At 35.8% G+C, this 21,218-nt stretch overlaps 1 protein-coding gene across 3 annotated transcripts in view; it reads left to right on the forward strand.

The window, feature by feature from the left end:
- unc-13-4A (BAI1 associated protein 3) overlaps positions 1–21,218 on the forward strand; it is a 123,912-nt gene that overhangs the window by 74,901 nt on the left and 27,793 nt on the right. For all 3 annotated transcript variants that reach the window (XM_069116978.1, XM_069116989.1, XM_069117000.1), the window contains exon 4: positions 16,739–16,907. In XM_069116978.1, the coding sequence (XP_068973079.1) occupies positions 16,739–16,907 (169 nt within the window). The remainder of the gene's footprint in view (positions 1–16,738; positions 16,908–21,218) is intronic.

Here is a 21,218-nt window from a genome sequence, read left to right on the forward strand (position 1 = left end):
TCATAACTGTTCGGAAATAAATACCCTGATAGAACCGGATGATCAAACGCGATACGATTTCACGAATCCGTGGGAACAAAAGGCGGATACGAGTTTTAACGAGCGTCAAACATAATAGAGGGAGGGAGGCCCGTTTCTAAAGCTAGAGGGAGTTGTTCGTGCAGGTACAAGGTCAAAGGGTCGAAAGGTCGCGGTCATCGATGGACGACCGTTCCTTGTACGTATCCTTTTATCTCAACATGGTCGAACGGCCATATTTCTTGCGAGGCCCTTTCCCTTGCGCCATTACCTCCATTAGGTCGACCACAGTCTCGTTTCCATTCCACGGAAAGCGGTGGACATCGATCAATCTACTTGCGTACACGCTCGAAGCAAGTCCATTGTGTTCTTCGCGCGTTATCCTCGTCGCTGTTCACGAGGTGTCAGGTCATTCTCCTCGTTCGATCCACCATTTCTAGACGAGAAACATGGGAATTGATTTAACAGCGCCTTCTTCTACGCCTGACTTCGTTAAGATGATTCGCGAAAGACAGAGAATAACGAGAACAGACAAGGAATAACGACAGGAGATTTGTAATGTAAGATGCGGATAAAAGGCAATTATTGAAAATTCGTAGATATCTATGTGAATGGACGGCGAAGAAGAGAATATTAAATCTGTTGTATCGATACTGTTCATAGAGGAATATCGTGTCACGTTTCAAGGGGGAAAATAGGCCGTTTATGGCCAGACCCATATCTTTTTACAGTTGCAGGCTTCCGCAAAATTTGAAAACATCTCTTTTGATTTGTCGGTTAATATGCTCGTTAGCGTATTTGTTACAGTATAGCATCTTTTGCCGAGCCAAATGTTTGACATTGTTTTCAATGAAGTTCTTTTCGAATAAATTCAAGGGTAAAATTCATTGTTCTATAAAATGTCTTCATAGAATTTTTCGACCAATTAAATGAAAATTCTGTTCAATTCAATAGAAAGAAAAATTCTCTTTGATGAAATTCAAAGTGAAATTTACTATACAAAGCTTTAAAAACATTTGAAGGGGCTCTTTGTCACTGTCAGTCTCTACCGCGTTATACAGTCGCTTGTTAAAGCAAATAATTGAAATTATTTCCAGCAAAAACGAACATTCTTTCCGGATAAACTCAAAGCTGAGATTTCGTTACGCGAAATTGATCTTTATTTTAAAAATTTCGATGAAATACGGCTGTTAAAAAACAGAAGAAAACGACACTTTCAATAATCGTATTTTATACAGGGTGGTTGGTAACTGGTGGTACAAGCGGAAAGGGGGTGATTTTACGCGAAAAAAGAAGTCGAAAATATAGAATAAAAATTTTTCGTTCGAGGCTTTGTTTTCGAGAAAATCGACTTTGAATTTTCGCTCGGTACGCGTGCACTTTATCGCGTCTCGTTATAACGGATCTCACTGTAGATCGTTGTCTCTATTGACGTTATGTTTTTAATTTTTTAAATTTTTAAATTTTTATTCTATATTTTCGACTTCTTTTTTCGCGTAGAATCACCCCCTTTCCGCTTGTACCACCAGTTACCAACCACCCTGTACATCACGTTGAATTTTCTTCGACTTGAATCTAAGTTTCTGATAATTGTAGAATTTACGGAAGTTTTTGGATGGTGCACTTCTGCATCGCGTTATGTTACACTTCGAATAGAGTTTTTGGTAATATTAGATTGCTAGTTGAGTTTATTAACTTTCAATTCAATTTAGAATATAGAAGGGCAATTTAGAATTCAAAAATTCGTCGTTCTATTCCTATCTAGTAACGGAATACGTTTAGAGGAGAACTGACATAGGTATGACGACGATGTTGAAAATAATTCTTTTCGAGATTCTATTGTAGTATCGCACATTTTAAACTGCAGATGGCGCTGCTAGGTATACTATGATATCTATAAAAACAATTCTTTTAGATAAAACTAATTTGCTATGTAATGTGATGTAATTTGTAAGATAATCTTCCGTGAAACCTTAACTCAAGGTATCTCGAGCTATCTTAATAGCCACAGAGAAAATCTATCTTCGAACTTTCTACCATTTCGAATAGAAGCTCGATTAACTTGGAATCAAATTTTATCGCGTTCCGAAGAAACTTTCCTATCGAATAACGCCAGCCAATTTCGATTTGAAGAAATACCTTTCAATTTTTTAACTTAGGTGTCTTGGCAACAGAAAGTATAGATATAGCTGAAACTTTTTATCGAGTTTAGTAAGCAGTTTAATTTTCTTTCCAGCTAGTATTCCAAAGTGACTACGTACTATTTTTAACAGAGCGCAGAATATAAATGTTACCGGTTCGTGAAAGATCATTAACCTAAAAAAACATCTGATTAAAAGACAAAGTTTTTAAAATGTAATATAAGATTATGAAATGACGTGAAAATTATTTGTAACCTTGAAAATAATATTTTTTCAACTAATGTCTGTTCCACTACTTGGCTAATAATATCTTACGAATATTAATTTTCTCAGTGCTTATTTTTATAATTCTGTATACAAATATACGTTTATTTTAATTGTTTTCTCTGGTGAACAGGCGAACAGTCGCAAAAGTCCCTCGCGTGTATTTCACCGCACGATTCACTGTGGCACTGAAGCGTGCGACAAAACCCAGTATCGAGCTTTCTTACACCGTGGAGACAATTGAACAAGCGGAGTAGAAAAAAGGCTGACAGCTAGACTTTCTCTTCTTTATTTCTGAAACTTTTTTATCCGGGTGACAAACGAGTACACGTAAGACGGGCGTGACACTTGTTGAGGCTTTAGTAGGTTGCGAAAAGAGGTTGGGAGGACTTGAAAAGATTTTTCGAGCAAGTCCAACAGGCCTTCCTCCAGACTCGACGCGACGCGTTAATTAACTGCCGGAGCAATTAGCGGCGAATAAGATTAACATCTTTCTCAAGTTCCTAAGCGAGCAAGATTGAGAGCAGCTTGCATCGCTTCGGTGCTGTCTGTGAAATACTCGCCGGATGAGAGATAATCGAGCTGGTCGAGGGTTTTTGATGAGCGTTTATTGACGAGCTTAGCCAAGTAATTACTTTGAGGAAGCTAGACACAATTTTATTACTTATAGTGATATCGGTCTCGCTTGTATCGTAATGGGGCATGATTTTCAGTATTTCTCGATCGGTTTCGTTACAGCTTTTATTTTCTTTTTTTCATTTCAAACTTTGGTATTTCATTAGGACGAAGGGGTTTCGAAGTAACGAAATTGGGAATTAATTAATCATTGTTTTCGACTGTTCGCGGAGAGACGCGATCGCGAAGGAGCGTGTCAATGGAAGTCGTAAATTCCCGCCACGAACTGATCTGTCCCCTATTTCGTTTAGGATAATACAGGTGGTTAAACTGATTATAACACTATAGTAACAGGTCACAATATACATGTGGCGGCACTCGACAGCAACTATCACCGGACAACGGCAGTGCAGTGGTTAACGCCTTAGGTTACGAACGTTCGGGACCCGGGTTCAAATCCCGGTGCCCGTAGTCCGATTTTTCTTCCACAACACAAAAATGAGAAGAAGGGCAGCAATACCCCAGCAGCAGTACACCAGTCGCGGCACTATCATCACAGCTACTTACCACCTTCGTACACTTTATTCCAACAACTTTATAGACATAGACAGTTACGCTCGGTGCCTATAGATACAAGTTAAATAGATGACTGATGTAAGGATGGAAAACCAGTCAAGAGATGTTGACTGATCTAAAAATGGAAAATCAGTATAGTTCGGTGACGATGTCGTTGCGGAGGAAAGCTATTGATGGGTGTGTCTAGCGCACGGGACCATCGGATTCGTGGATGCTAATTTTAGCTAGGAAAATGAGGGCAATAGTCGTTGCTTCCAATTGGATAAGAAAAAGGTTGGCGGATAAGGGAAGGTTCTAGCCGCACCCGAGAGAAAGTTGCTAGCGGATACCGAACGTGGAAAAAAACAAATTTCCCGTACCTTCCCAGAGTGGACAAATAACTTCAAGGAACCCTTGAAGTAAAAAGATACTTGTTTGGTCTGAAGGACCCCTTAACTATGAAAATGCCAAAATTTATGGTGGATCCTTAAGACTATTGAAGGTACGCAAAAAGAGTGCGTAGACACTAGTAGTGCCAGGTTTGTGTAGAGTTCATCACCGGACGATAACACATTGCGAATCCAGACTATTCTGAGAAGGAGTTTAATTTCTTCTTTTTTTATTATTATTATTTAATTTGTATTTTACAATTTCTTCAACTGGACATTCGGTAAATGAAGTTTAATTCAAGCGAAAATGTAAAGAGATTGTATTTGATTAACGATATTAGTTGCTACTTGAAAAGAAACTACGAAAGGGCTTGGATAGAAATTGAATGAAATTGTTGAAAAAATACTTCAACTGGAAATGACTAAAAGTGCTCGTTTCTGAATAACCAACGGGGAATTTCAAAATTCAAAATGAAAGGGTTCCCGCGTTTCATAAGGTAACGTTCTTATTAAACGTACAATTTACCTTCGTATAACACATTGAATTCTATTTATTGAGAATATCAGTCAACGTATTGGTACATCGAATTAAATCTATAGAGTGTGCTTCGCTTTTTCAATTTTAATTTTTACATTAACGTTACATAAGTTTAAGCTGTAATACCGAGACTGATTGACGATAATAATAATTAAGGAATATTAGAACAAACGAGCGACAAGAAATAAAAAGAATTTCAAGAAAGATGTACTTACTTAATCACATTAATCGGGGGAATCTAGTAATTACTGTTAACTAACCAATCTTCGTTCGAACTGCTCGACGGTTAATGAAGACGGTTCTCCGCAGTTCACACGAATTGACACATTCTTGAAAGTTATTCTCCTCAGCGGGTTTATTCACTCGATAAATTAAACGCTCGAAGGGCTCGGAGGAACGCGGAAGGAAAGAATAGCGTCGCTTCCAACTCCCAGTGGAGATGAACGCTTTGACGACGATACTACGATACATCGAATTTGCTGGAACACAGATCGGATTAAAAAAAAGCAACAGTTTAAAAGAACAAAGGGAATTCCTCTGGGTTACCACATCCTTTTTTTTTTTTTATTATTAAAGCGATGGTTGTGATTCTGGAAACATTCGCAAAAGACGAATAAAAGAGGGTTAACGAAGAGACAGAATTATCGTTTGTCCGAATATAATTAATAATACGAAAGGAATTAATAATAACTGAGCGATTAAACAGTCTCGTTTCTTTTGGTAGAATTGTTTTTAGCAGAATATTAACGTCGAATCTGAAGAATGTTCTTATTGGAAAATTTTACACGATTGAGAACAAAGAAGATAATTTAGAGAAAACTAATTCTCACGGATATTACAATTTCTCTACTAATAATGTACAAACTTTCTTTTAAATATTTTTGGCTGATTATTTGTTATCGTGGCAATTAGAAACCCGATTCAAATAGTTTTAAGATGATACTTTTAGATTAAGAATAAGAATATGACAATAGGTTTGACAGTGCGTTGTTACAAATATTACTACCGATACAATAAATAAAAAATATACGTAAAATTTATCTGAAATAATAGAAGAGTAAAAGAAACAACAACGATGAGTTTTATTTTATTAAATCTTCCAATATCCATAAGAGATAGATTAAAACTACTACACGTATAAAGAAACTTAAATAATTGGATAATTCCTATTCAATCGATTGTATCAACTTCTACCGTCATCTCTTACCTGTTATCAATCGTTCGATTCGATTCGAACGATAGATACGACTGGAAACTAGAGAAAAGGTCTCAGCAATGGCGAAGCGAACTGCGTTCAATCTACACAGGAATCGTTCAATTTCCACGAGCTAGTAATTGCTTAACAGAAGGAGCCCGGAAGGTTACGTTTCATCGAGTTGCTTCGCGGCCCATTACCCTTTGCGTTTATTCGCACAGCCAAGGGGATGAAACATAATATAGCGAACAGAAGAAGGGAAGCAACAGGATGGACAAGCTCGCGAATTCCACGCCTTAATCCTAATCCTCCTGTCGGCAGAAACTCACGCCTATATCCACGGATCCCTACTGTCAAATCCAAGAAAATTTTATATCTTGGGCTGCGGTTCCGGTTGTCTACGATCATCGATCGTCCTGGTTATGTACTCGGATCCTGTGTAACCTACTGAACCGAATGTGGGGCGTGTCGATAAGAGGTTGTATAGGGTACAGGAAGAATTCGACTTCTTGGTTAAGCTATTGTTGAGGAACCTTGGCTCAGCTTCTATTAATAGGCATCAACTGTAACTTAATGATATCAATCTTATTGTTAGAAATCTCAAAAATTAAGAATTTGGATATTCAAGGGTTTGGAAGTTTGAATATTTGTGTATTTGGGTATTTGAATATTTGAAAAGCTGAGAACTTGGCGATTCGAAAATTTAAAGACTTGCACGCTCGAAACAATGATTGTAAATTTAAAATCAAGAGTCGAGTAGTTGTATATGATTGCTTAATTCGATAGAATTCTTATTTGCTTTTTCGTGCTCGCGTGTACTTCTGTATATCACTGTCCTTGTAATAGCAAAGACGAATACAATACGCCGTTCTAATTGCGCGTTTGATTCGTCACTCGATCGAGCACCTGTCGCTAATATAACCGTGCAGGTCTATCGCTCATAAATCGACTTCGACACGGTCTTTGCTCCAGCATTATGAGGAGACTAATAACAATCGGTTCAATTGACATGTTGAAAAAAAAGGAAATTTAAAATACGATTAAACCTGTTCATCCAGCTTTCCCTAGCTCCAATAAAACATCTGAACAAAGGAAGATTCGCAATAAGACAAATCGAACGTATGTTCAACCAATGCTACACAAAGATTCAATTCACTTTCTTTTTTACTTATTTCCACCCAGAAATATCCGAATATTTTTCTGGTAGAAAAGCAGGAACTCATTCCAATGAAAGGTTTCCTGTACCGTCTTCGAAACTAACTAATCGATTCTTATTCTTTTTCTTTTCGTTTTTTCTTTTCTTCCTTAAATCGATAGCAATCTTGAGAAAGAAACGGAAGACGGTAGAATAGAATTTTCTATCGCAGTTACTTGGCCAAGACAAATCTTCTGAAAAGATAGGGTAGAAGTAGCGAGGTAAGGGGACGATACACGATATAAACATCCTTCCTGACGTTAACAATCTACGAACCGGATACCAAAGTGCCGGCCATTGAGTTTACGACCACCGTTGCCGAAGGCATAAATGACAGTAAAAATTGTAACAGTAAATTTTCACTGGATCTCTCGATTTTTCCGTGCTATTCAAATTTTCAACGGTTCTCGCAACTCTAGCAATTTTCATCGTACTGGTTTTTCAAACAAACTAGAAAACGACCCGCTTCGAATTTCCATCCTCGTAAAAATACTGTAACGTGTACGCGTGTGTTTGAAGCTGTACGATTACATATCTCGTGGATGATAGAGAAGATATAGATATTGGGTGAAAAATAAATTTTTTGGGGGGAAGGGGAAGGATAAGAATATAAATTAGGTGTTGGAGGAAAAATAACTGTAAAGGTACGTGCTTATGTTCTCTTTGATATAAACTCAACGACGATGAAAGATGCGGAAAAACGTAGAAGCCACCCGAAATTTGACTTTTATAAAATAGCTCTTCCGTTGGAAATAAAATTTTGGAAATATAAAATTACCATGGAATTATGATTTTATGTTTAATATATTTTAACGTTCAGATTTGTATTTTACACGTTGACATCTTATAAATGAAAAGTATATAATTTGTATTTATGTTTTACAATTTTCAATTTATATCAATGTTTCACGATTTACAGCTTATATTTGTATTTTATAATTCACAATCTCCATTCGTATTTTATAATTTTACGGTTTTGCTATTTATATTTTATAACAAATACATTTTTTAAAGGCAATCGAATATGCCAAAGAAAAATTTGGACGAAAATGAAAAGTTCACTCGTGTTATAAAAAATTGCCTGAAATATGTCCAGAAAATATTCGAAAACAAAAGCTTGTGTCAAAAATATCGATAGAGAAAGCACAACAAATTACAACATAGAAGCAAATTCACGATATAAAGATCGAATACAGAAGCATTTCGTAGCAATATTTATAACTATAAACGCCTGAAAAACGAACGCCATAGAAAATGAGAAAGAGCAATAAAAACTTTCCAGCGTGAAGTAGAACTACGAGGGAACAGAACTAGGAGAACAATGTATCGTGAATAGCGCTGAATAACTTCTACATCTCCCCTCATACTGTCAGAAATCTTTTCAATTGAAGTGTCAACTCGATCTTATAAGGAAATGTCTCGGCACGAGAAAGGAAGTAAAAACTAAAAACAGAGTGAGAGAACAAAAGGGAATAGGAATGCCGGGAAGAAGCACGAAATTCATAGAGGAGCGTCAGACAGTGTCAGACTGGTCAAAGTGTCGTATACGTGGGAACGTGATTCATACGGTGGAAATCATATCTTTGGCGATGGAGACCGCGTTTCTGAGTCACGTATCATTTGTATCTCGGCGCCACGATGTTCCCCTTTGAACTTTATCGATACGTCTTACCTTCGCAGCGTTCTCGTTCCGCCAGGTTCCAGCAACAGATGCTGAGAAACGTCAAAGAAACTCGTGAAAGTAGGTACGAACGTAGAAACGGGAAGTGGAGGACACGGAGAGGAAGAGAAGAAAATGGCAAGCTGTAAGCTCTGCCGGTAAGCGTTCCCCGCATTGAAATTCCATTTTCGATGGAAGGGAAACCTCTTTGTGCCGTGCCACCGTCGAATAAATTAAATAAGCCGGGGCCGGAATGAAGGCAATGCCAGATTTATTCTTGTACGTCGAACGGCAACGCAATTTCGAGGCCACGCTTACACAGGGTCGAGTAATGGCGAACAGTGGCGAGGAATTCGTCTTAGATCGAGTTATGCTCGCTCCTTTTTAAGATTATGATCCTGGCAAGAGCGGCTTGTTTATTTGGAGGGGATGAGATTATGGTGCTGGTTGTTCGTTGAATGACTTAGCAAAGGGGAAATATCGTATTACAAGGTGGACCGTAAAAGGATTTGTTAGCTTTGTAAAATAAATCAGGATTGATGACGTTTAGAAGATTTATTAAGTCGTAATCGTCTAATTTTTGTCGCTAAATACGTTGAATTTGGAGTAAACGAGAGTATTTAAATTGAATTTCTTCCTTTACCAAATTAACACGTTCATTGTCACGAGAATCTCATATACTTTGTCCTGAATAACATGTAACTTTTGCGCGATATTATATAATATTTGAGCACTTCCTTCTGGCAACGTTATCCAAGCGATTCATATTGTTGAACATTTGATAATCCATGATAATCTTATTTTAACTATTTTGAAAAAATTTGGATCATCGGCGACCTTCGTAGCACTCAACGTGTTAATTATTAATCGTTTAACGAAGGACATGTCCTTACATTTTTTGACAAATGCTTCTATCGAGCATCGGTACTACTTCTACGACATTAATTCCAACGCCAATTACCGTGCAGCGACTAAAACGTAATACTCTCGACAGAAATCAAGTTTAACCCTTTCAAGACTCACCGTCTAACCCCTTCGACACGCCCCAAGGTAATTTTTATAAAGATTCCTTTAGATTATTACACTTTTATTTTAACAGATTATAACTCATTTTTCTCTGTCATCGCTAAAATTTATCGCCACAGAATTCCATTTAAAAAATTATTTTTCTCATTAGATCGCTATACTTTCCATTCGCTTTATTAAATCATGCGCTTTCCTTCGTTGCCGTTAAAGTTCACCGCAACATACGAACAGAATTACATATGCCACTTTTAAAATTACTTTCAAATTGTATTTCCTTTTTTGAAATTTTGGCGTATCATGGTTCGTATTATCATGCCCTGGCGCGCATTGTTAAAAACAAATCCGCCTCGAAAGAGCTAAACGGGGGAATCGTCGGATTTGCCGACAGTTTGCCACGGACGTTTATTAATATCCTGCTAGACGTAATATACAAGATCGCTGTTTTGTATAAATTAGTGCAACAGGCCATGCTTAACGAGGTAAACGTCGCGCACGATTCCTCAATTCCTCAAGCACGATATCGAGTGCCCGACTGTCTTAACGAGGCCGGCGTTTCTTTTTCTCTTTCTCCATTTCCTTCGAAATTGTACGTTTCCTTCCTCTCGTGTCTATTGTGTATCAAACGTGCATTCTGTTCTTCCACCGTATCTCTCTTCTTTTAGTTCTTACTTCTTCACCTTCCAATTTTCATTGTCCTTCGGTTCGAGTTTCTATTTTTCTATCTCCTCGACCTTCCATTTAATTCTACTTTGTTATGCTGTATGCTCCGAGGAAGATAAGGTTTGCTCTTTTCTTGTTCTCTTACTCGATTCGTGAATGACGTGCTACCTTGTGAACCAAATGGAAGTTTTGGTTTTGTCGTAGATCGTATTCTTTGAACGAAAGATCCTTTTTCATGTGAGAGCATCAAGAGAATTTTCTTTGATCCCCTTAATATCGATAATTAGGTTAAGGATTTTTACGTACTTATGAGAAATTTAAGACTGCTAAATTCACAGAATACGCGTAATAAAATATCTAAAGTATAGCACTTGTTACAATGTTTAATAGGTTTTACTCTTTTAGTACTCTGTATTCATAAAATCATGAATTTGCATAAATATCCGCATTCTCTTGACAATGCTATACATCGATTTAAGCTTCGATCTTTTGGACATAGGAAACTAGAGATTTTTTTTTTACAGATCGAATTACAAAGTTTGTCAAATATTAGTCTGATAAGTGACGTCGTGTTATATGCTATTGGTCTCTAAAGAATTTTACAGAAACTTCCAATGGATAGACTAGAGTTGAGTATGCGAAAGTTTGATAGACACCAAGGAACTCCACTCAACACAGTGTATAAGCAATTTCCGGAAATCCTGTTGGAGTTCAACGAACTCTACTTAGTTTCTTTAAGCTGCAACAAATTAGGGGGGTTCGGTTGATTAAGTTGCCCTGTAGGTACGAAAGTTCTGTTACTCTGATATCACGTGGCATATATTTGATGTTAAAAAGATGCTTGGAAGGAAGCAGACATCAAACCGACCTTAATTAGAAATTAATTGAGAGTAATTTTACTCTGATCTGAATTTTACTGAATGCAATTTACTGAATGCAATTTACTAGTAGTTCGTAATCTTCGATAAGACGTAGTATCACATGGACTGTGTAATACTCTGAAATAATTGAATTTAATTCAATTATTTCATTTAATTCGATATTTCAATTGGATTGCAGACTCGAATATTGGAAAATTACAGAAGTCTAATTTTAAATACTCTTACGGTTATTATCAACTGCTGTTCAATTTCCAAATGTAAGAAACTGAGTGTCGTGTCTACTGTTCGATATTAGTTCAATAATTCAATTAATTAAATAATTGTTACATCATCTCAGACGACTTTATCTTCAACATTTTAGGCTGCTGTTCCTACAAATAATTTCGTTCTATGGTTTACATCTTGTTTTCGAATATGAATGATTTTCTTTTCGGTTTAGAACGTGACTCAATTTAAAGTAAACGATACACGTGTACTCTATTTTCTCTTTGTGTTCTAGTTCTCTTCTGTCTGGTCAAAGGCTGACATTGATTTCGTAACAGGAGAAACGATCAAGTATTGCGTTCTAGCTTCTCGCTCACTTGTTACGTACAACGCTACGGTTTCATTGTCAAAGCATAGCGGGCTACACTAATACCGATGGTTTCCCTCTAAGAAAACGCTAGACCTTCCCTTTGATATCGCATTCGTCAACGTCAAGGATTTGATTTCGTCTGAAACAGAGTAAATTGCGACTTAAACGCATTCTGATTAAATTCTGTAACGTTAAGATCAAACACAAAGTCTATTAATTCCATTAGCTACAATTCACTTCTACGTTATTATCCTATTTCAAAGTTTCAAAAGGTGTGTCGTAGTTCGATGGGATTCTCGAATTACTTGTTGACATTTTCAAGCAAGTTATTGTACAAATTTTTGAAGATTTAAACATATTATTGCTTTGAAATATTACCGAAAGTTAAAGTTATTTAGTCTTGGAAAAGTTGAATCCAACGAATCTTATCGTATACTTGGAGCGGTTTTGTGTCTTAATCCTAACGTTCCTTAATAGAAAATACCTGATAATTTGCTTTAACGCGATCTGAAACGCTATAAATTCGAATCAGACTGTAATAAATACTGGCCAAGCAACCATAAATCCGCCAGGGTGCACAACTCTACGCGAACGCTGCACAATAATGTGTTTCTTGAGTAACGTGTTGCTAGATCGATCGTTGCTCCCTAACGAAATCGTTTAACCATTTAACGTATCTATTGATAACGAGTCAACGAACCAAGATGTTATAAAACTATTTACAGTCTACGATACAAATATTTTCGGAGTGAAAAGACAGTATGAATACCAAATAAATAATACAGCATCATTTTTATAACAAATATATAAATATTCGAGACTCACGAGTGTGAAAAAGATCGAAAGATTAGAATTAGTTTATTTGGAAGAAAAAGCGTAGATTTTTTCTTCAGCTATCAGAGCAACTTGTATTTATAATAAAAATGACGACTTGTTTTGTAGCTCTAAAGATTTCAAAGGAACGAAGCTTTCATCTCCTTTATCCTCGATTTATTTTTACAAAGATAACGCAATAATGAAACAAGATAACTCGATCGTAACGAGGTTCGACATGGATTCGGCAAAGGAAAGCAGAAAAGCTGCTTTTAGGAAGAAAATAGCTGGGTTTAAGTAGGGCTTAGAGGAGGACGAGAGTAGAAATAGATAAAGAAAGTGCTAGAAAATTCAAGAAAAACAACCAGTATCCACTAACGTTCGCTCGAATTTAGACGCTATATGTGTACTTCCAATGGTGTACCAGGGTAAAACAAAAATTAAAAAGTAGAAAGACGCAAGAACTGAAGTCTAGGAATATTTAGAGAAATTATACAGAAAAGTTGGAAATGGTAAACAAAAAAATACTTTTCGGAAAATACTCTGACCAGGATAACAACACAGCACGTTATTGATTGAAATTCTATCACCGTTATATGAAAATATAATACAATTTCAATAATTTATCAATTTAATTTAATTGTAATAAAATCGAACTGTATATATCGTATGAATCATTGCTGAAGTTTATTTCAAAACATTACGCAATTTTTAATTTGCGTCCATTCAAACGAATATCACATGCATGTCGTAAAATTATGAGGCGAATCAGGGCTGATATGTATGCAGTGAACATGTCAACACATTCGAGATTAATGACCCGGCATGTGTCAGTTAATACTTCAACTCTACAGCCGATAAATTTCACATGTGGATCACGAGCAGACGTTTGTACTATCAGCCTGTTCTTACGTAATAACTAGGGAAATCATACGGTTACACGACAGAATTGTAGAATAAAGAGGTTTCAAAACTTGTGAAATAGAAATACAATAATCCTCTTTGGTTTATGTTTTAAAAACATTCGACAAAATTATTTTAAAGTATTCGATAAGATAAGATCGAGCCAGATTGAAAATTATTACAAATATTTTTCACATTTACACATTTCAGATTACACATTGTGATATATCGTTTGCAATAAACATCATTCGTTCGTTCATTCGTAACAATCATGACGTATAAATTAATCCAAAACTTCGCAGTAATGATTCCTACGAGACCTAATGAGATTCCTATGAGATTCGTACGAGACCTCATTCTCTTACGATTTATTACAATTGCGGAAACGTAACAGAATTCCGAGGACTATCCTGTGATATGTTAAACCGAACGATATTTCTCGCAAAGTTGAAAGGAATATCGATTCTATTTCGTTGACTCGTAGTGACGATGCACGAGAGGAAACTTCTCGTTTTCGTATCAGCCAAGTCCAAGTGGAACGCTCCTCCGGGACACGGAGCGTGGCGTGGCTTCTTTCGGATTTAAATTAGATCCGAGACGACCCGCAGATCCTTCAGACGCGTCAAATACACGCTCGCTTAACGTACTTTCATCTGCATATTTTTCATTTCGCTATTTTCTTCGGATCCCTTCGCATCCCTCTGTTCAACCGCCCAACCGGTGTCGCTCAATAGGGACGCTTTATTGTTCCTAAGAAAGCTATTCTTTGCCCCCTTTTCGTGGATTATTGCGTCGAATAATCCCTGTATTACAGTTTCGGGGAATTTTTGATATTTCGAAACGACATCTGTGAAAATACAATCATGGTCGAGTTTGAAGGGACGACAAACTGTTGCCTTGCATGAATAAATATATTACATTGTATAATATACGATAAATATCGTGATACTTCGGAACTCAGTTTGAAACAGTGGAAGATATAACAATAAGAGTTTTGCGAAAAAGAGAACGAAGAACTTATTATATATATCTAATATAAGATATATATTATCGTTAAAAGAAACAATGGAACACGTTACGATAAGAGTTTTATAAAAGTGGAATGGAAAACTTGGCAGAAAACAAGTCTAGGATTTCAGAGAAATGAAATTATTTTCGTTTAATAACGAAAGAATTACACTTCTTATGAGTTGATTTAACATTTTATTCGTATAATCGAAAGATCGCGAACGAAATTATATCGACGAGAGTAAAATAAGTGATGTATGCTTTATGACAAAAATTGAGAAAAATGTTAAAATTGTATGAAAAATTGCGAAGTGCATAGAACGCATGCATAAATTTAAAATATCAAGCGTACGCCGGAAGCGAGATTTAAATTCAGTGTTAATGGAATACGAAAATTAACGCCACACCTGTTGACTTTACGGGAGATTCTGCTATTAGCCCGAAATGTGTGAAACACACGAACTAACCCTTCCAATGCAGTGGCTAGACCATTAGGTACCATATGATAGCTTTATCGAGGATAAAATTAGGTATCATTTAATTATTGCCTACGAGACGAATTAAAATCGTTTAATATTATCCCATACTATTATCACAATTTAATACATTTGTATCGTAATGTAAACATGATCGATAAAATATCCATCGTGGAAATGATCGCTTTCTTCGATGTGTTTTTACCTTATGTGACACGTAGTATGTATATATGTGCATTGTGTATGAACCTCAGAAATATCATAACCATGCTTAGAACCACTACGATCTACTAATTCTTTATCGGAGAAGATTTTTAAAGTTCCTATTTTAACATCTAGTTCAGTTACGTTTTATTCGACTGGAACTCGTAACAAATGAAAAGAATAAAAGAAATAAGCAGCAGATTTTTGTGTCATTTCGATTCATTACGAATAAAAATTCTCCAATAAATAATTTATACAAAGGATAAAAAGTACATTATTATCAGACTACGGATTTTTACGCATTTGTGGAAAATATGAAAATACGAACATCCATGAGATGCATATAATGTGTAGAAAATATAGGAAATATCGAAAGTATAATATTTAGTAGCTAAGACAATTCTGTATTTTGTTTTCTCTTTTTATGATTTTAATACGAATTTCCATAAATATCTGCACATGAGACGCAAATACGTGTATCGGTATTCTGAAAGAACCAGATCAGATACGTCGTTTACGATTTGTACTTCCGCTGACGAAAAGGAAGTTCAATTTCCAGAGAAATTTTCACCGAGAATCACGGATGCCTTTCAAAATGGCAATTTTCAAATTGCAACGTGTTTCGTTGCGTCGTCCTCGTTCACACGAAGCGCCGCACATTAATTAAAAAAAGGCACAGTGCGAAAAGAGAAGGCGAAAAAAAAACATGGAACGCCTCGACTGATCGATATTACTGCAACGACGCAAAACTCAGCGCACACGTAAGTGCGAGGAAAAAATGAACGGAAATACGTGCATGCGACTGCGATGATTAGGCATCGAATTCTCCTTGAACGATCACCGCGATCATTGTCGACTTTTCATGGAAACTTTCAGCAGCACTCGTTGTTTCTCGTAAAATCATCGGCACATAATTCTTTGTCCTTAAAATATTTCTTTACAATTTTATTATTTATAATTTATTATTATTTATAATTTTCTTTACTATTTAATTTGTACTTTACAATTTATCCAGCTGGGCATTTGGTAAATCTTTCTAGCTTAATTGCTAAATAACATGTTCATGGCTACCCTCAGCGGGATGCCATCTTCGAGTTTGTCTATTTTATTCCTTTAGTAAGGTGTTAGTGGTGTGTTTTCTCTTTAGGTGTTATAATGTCTCGGATTTTTAACTTTCATATTAATTATTTTTTAAAGTATTTAATGAATTTGAGGTATTATCGTACATTAAATCATTATATAATTAAAAATAATAACTTGAAGATCCTTGAAAATAGTAGTAATTATCGTGGATATTTTGAAGATTTCATAAGTATATATGTATATATTTTGTTAATAAATTTATTTGGTCGCATAGCAACGAAACAATGCATCGAAAGACGCATCTGAATCTGAAATAACGTAGCAAACGATTTGACAGATTATTCTATATAAGTTTCGAAAGACACGCGATATCTATTATATCATTAGAAAGAATCGTTATAAATTTTCGCTAAAGCTCGGGAGAAAAATTTAAGTATTTTCGGTAGTATCAACATTTTGTCAGACACTCTATCTATATACGTTATGATACGCAACGCAGAAGCAACAAGTGACGAGAATGAAACGTAATTGATCTTGCAGGGTTCAAGAGACAGACGGCTCTTTCTTCGAAAGTTTCACCGCGTTATCTTGGAGACAGGAAAATCGAAGGCTCATGGTCCTTCAAGAAGTAGAGGCCAGGGCCAAGGAACCGCCTCCCCCGTCCAGAGACACCAGCTTGACGCAAACTTATCGTTTCACCAAAAAAGAGGTGAGCTCTCTCTTACAAATAATGGTTATTTCATTAATCCTAAGTCGGAAGTAAATTAAATCAAGTTTTAGTAGAAAGAAATTAAATGAAATATGCGAAATCGGTTAAATTCGTTGGAAGTAAGTTAGAAATTAATCTGTATAAATTAACGGAAAAATAACAAATAATTTAACACGTTGATTGCCGTGTGAATTTTATATACTTTGCCATGAGAGCCGTACCTTAATCATAGCATTTAACTTTTACGAAATCGCGCAATTTTTCTCTGAAAGTGTTATATAAGTCACTGACATTGTTGGAAACTTTCCACTTCGTGAAATTTATCATTCTTTAATCGTCCTAACCGATGATACCGATGACCGTCGTGACAATCAACGTGTTAATCTTCAATTTAAACCACCACATTTTTATACGTTGATATATAAAGAAGATTTAAAAGAATCAACACATTGCAATTATTAAAAAATATTAGGATGATTTTTCTTAGAAGCGCGTTTACTTTGTTAAAACTGCAATCGTGGAAATGAGAAGAAATAATTAAGCACAGAGAGCAGAGTTTAAAGAAAGGACAAGTTTATCCTCTGTTTTAGAGTAGGCCGCGTTGTCCGTAATTCTGCAAGTTTACCAGACGAAACATAACGAGTGTAAGTTTCCGGTTTTCGCCGTAGTGTCAGCAATATGAAAGTGACGCGCTATATGGCCTGTTTTGGTGAATGCAAAAGCTTCTAACCATTCGCTATCGTTTAAACGCGAGATAGAGTTGTTAACTGCTTTCAGTCGACGTAATGCAAGCAGCTGCGCGTCGAATTTAATCACACTTTAAACAATACACTTTCGTGCTTGAAGTTAACCATGCGACGAGGAACACGAAAACATGGTAACGTGTCAAAACACAATCTTGTGTATAAATCTATATGCATACAGAGTAACGTAGATCCATTAAAAATTAGAAACGTGCAATATTTGATCTTTAAACAATTTTTACACGTACAACGAATACACGTCATTTTGATAATTTTGCTTATTCCGATAACAAAGTCGATATCGTGATCGGAAGTCTTGTTTTCGTGACGTTTCATGCGAAAGCGTTTTATTTTAGTAGAAAAGAAAAGTAGAAAATTCGATTTTTGTTTTCTCAAAGACTTTCTTTCCTTCGAGACTCGATCATGACCAGACTAATATAATTTTATCGCGAAACGTAACGAAAGAAAGAAACCTCCGATCTTTTATATAAACTGTTACAAACTTCTTCTATAAATTTCTCTATGAAATTTCTTCGAATGCGTAGCCAGAGAATGGGAAAAAGAACGAGTATGTACACTTTACAAAATGAAACGTTCGATCGATCAACTATTCCGGTCCTTTAATTTTTTGTACCTCAATTTGCAATTTCATTTTACTGTTATCATTGAAACTACCGGAATAATTAAAATAAGCAATTAGTAATTTTTCAATATATGGATACACAATATTATTATTTTATGTTATTTTTCTCTCTTTCGCTAAATATTATTTTAATATTAATTGTCTTCGATTCCCTCGGTACAAATTTAGACTTTAATCATCGCTAGCTGTTAACCAAATCCTGTATTTTCTTACAAATTAAATCTTTGCGTGCGTAACTATCAGTATGTAATCCCCCCAAGATCTTAAATTGTGAAATATAATACTAACAATCACGATCGAGCCTTTATATACTTCAAGAAAATAGCTGTTCCTCGATTTTACTTGCTATACTTTTACTTACTATCGCGAGTATAACGCTTTGTTCGCAACGTTCTCATAGTGATGCATTTTGTCATCTATCATGATGGTTACGGTATGCGCAAATCGCACGCGACTCGGTAGTTATATTTCCCTTGAAATATTATACGTGCTGGTCAATCGAAATGACGGACAGCCGCTTTAACGATATCGCCTGTTTAACATTTGTTTATTCCACCAGCGATCCGCAATTTCATGATTGCACTTCCAAGAAACCTCGATATTTCGCATAAGATACCGGCAACAGACACGACAATCCTCAATCAGAATGTCCATTAAGTAGTTGAGATAATCCTTCCTATTTTTATCGTTCCTGCATTATCCTTGTTTTCACTGAATTAATTTGAATTAATTGAAATTCATTTAATTTAAAACATTGAACGAATATGTACCATATTGTTGTATCATTAAGGGGTCAGATTTTGGTTTCGCTCGGTTTATGCAAATTAATCCCATTCTCTTCCACTTTTTTCATTAACATTAAAATTGGCGAATACAGTGTTGTTCGCCTCTATGAGAACCTATTTATAATATCGATCGATCAATTGGATTAAATTTATTTGACAAATGCAATATTAATTCCGCATTTATATGCAACCGCACAAAGTTGCCAATGCAAACCATAGATTTCATGGATCTATTTATTGTTCAACCATTTTCCATTTACATTCTATATCGTTCCTATATCTAATCTTTTCACGAAAATCTTCATAAATATACGTTTCTTATATTTTCATTCTCATTTTTATTAATCGCTCTCATCGACTTGTTTGTTATTCAGTTATTTCGCTATTCGCATTTTTCATTGTTCTTACGATCTTTTCAGTAAAATCTTTATGATTTTACTTTTCTTATATATATATATGTACATCATAAAGCAGCATAGGAAATTTGTACAAAAACCTGTACAATATCCTTGAGAGTAATACTCTTGATATTCCTTTCTTACTGGACACGTCGTATTTGCGATCTGCTTTTCACAAAGTGGACAATGCTCTAGCGTGTAGGTGGATTATGGGACTCCAGATGAACGTTCCCTGGGCCACTGTGCGAGAGAAATTCAAACTCAAACGCAACTTCGTGACACGATAAACCGGTGGACTATATTAGATATTCTGCACCTGCAGGATTCGCTTCTGCATTCGCTGGTACAGAAAAATTATATTTCAGAAATATTTTCCGTTTTCGTGAGCGAAGAACGTTCCACGAAATCTTTACTTTGGGATTATGTACCACCGCACGTTTAGAATCCTTTTAAAACGTTACTTTTCACTTGAAATCCAAACAGTTATCCTTTTTATCCTTAATTTTTTGAAAGCAAAGTCTTTCAAGCGTGACCTTACAAAATCAGAACTCCCATGCTCCGAACTACAAAAATTAAATTTTCATTAACTTCGTGTTTACAGGTTTCGAAACTTTTAGCACCGAACTTTCTCATTTTACTCGTGCGATCGTCAAACCGATTTTTATTATTATAAATATCTTCGTTCGATTCAATATCTCAAACGATATAAAAATTCAATATAAAGTTTCAATAATCAGAGTTCTGGCATTTTACATGGAATTACTAAATGACCCGTGTCATTTTTAAAGCTATCAAAAATGTTTTAACTCGTTAACACGTTGACTGTCACGCGAACTTAATATATTTCGCCGCGATAAATTGAAATATACCACGGCATAGCATTTCATTTTTGCAAAGCACTATATTGTACTTGCATAGTTCCTCCTGACAATGTTACATATGATATATAATATCTAAATCATTCACATTATTGAAAACTTATTGATTCGTGAAATCTATCTTGAATATATATATGTCTTTGTGTAATATATCACACAGATAAATAACGCAATTCAAAGGTTGTTAGAACTGAATGCGATTGAAGCAATTTTTCACGCTCGATTCCACGTCTTTCCGGCCTCATAAAAGAGATCCATCGCAAAGCAAACGATCGCAGCGTCGTCATTTATCCGGAAGGAAATAAGTAACAAGAAGCGCACCACGGAAAGAATAATGGCGTTCGCGTTACGTCGAGTGACTCGAAAGGATTCCATCAAATTGTTCGGATCGTCGCACAGTGTTCTCCTCTCGGTACGCTTTACGCTGCTTGCAACGCCGATTTCTCTTTTTTCCACTTCGTTAGGAACTGAAAACGCGATCGCTTTCCGCTTATTATTTCCAATGAAATCGCGTTACACGTTCCTTTCTATCGAACCACCGATACGCTGCAACGACGAAGCGAATTAGACGAACGAAAAATGATATACCGTGGTGAAAAAAGGAAATATCTTTCAACGGATGCGAGCGATCCATTGGGATCAAGCGTATTTTATATAAATTCTCCTCGAGATAAATCGGGATTTTCACGTAGAAATAATATTTTGTCAAGAGCTCGTAACGATTCGCATTTAAACTTTGAATCCTGTTTTGATCGTAAGTTGTTTAATTCGTTTTCATCTCGTTCTTAAACGGAAATCCTTTACAAACTGTTAAGAAACGTTACGAAGGAGTAAGTAGCACACAAGTAGGTATTTTAATGAAGT

This window comes from Bombus flavifrons, chromosome 1, assembly GCF_040668555.2.
Source record: "Bombus flavifrons isolate JBK064 chromosome 1, iyBomFlav1_principal, whole genome shotgun sequence".
Classification (NCBI taxonomy): Eukaryota; Metazoa; Arthropoda; class Insecta; order Hymenoptera; family Apidae; genus Bombus; species Bombus flavifrons.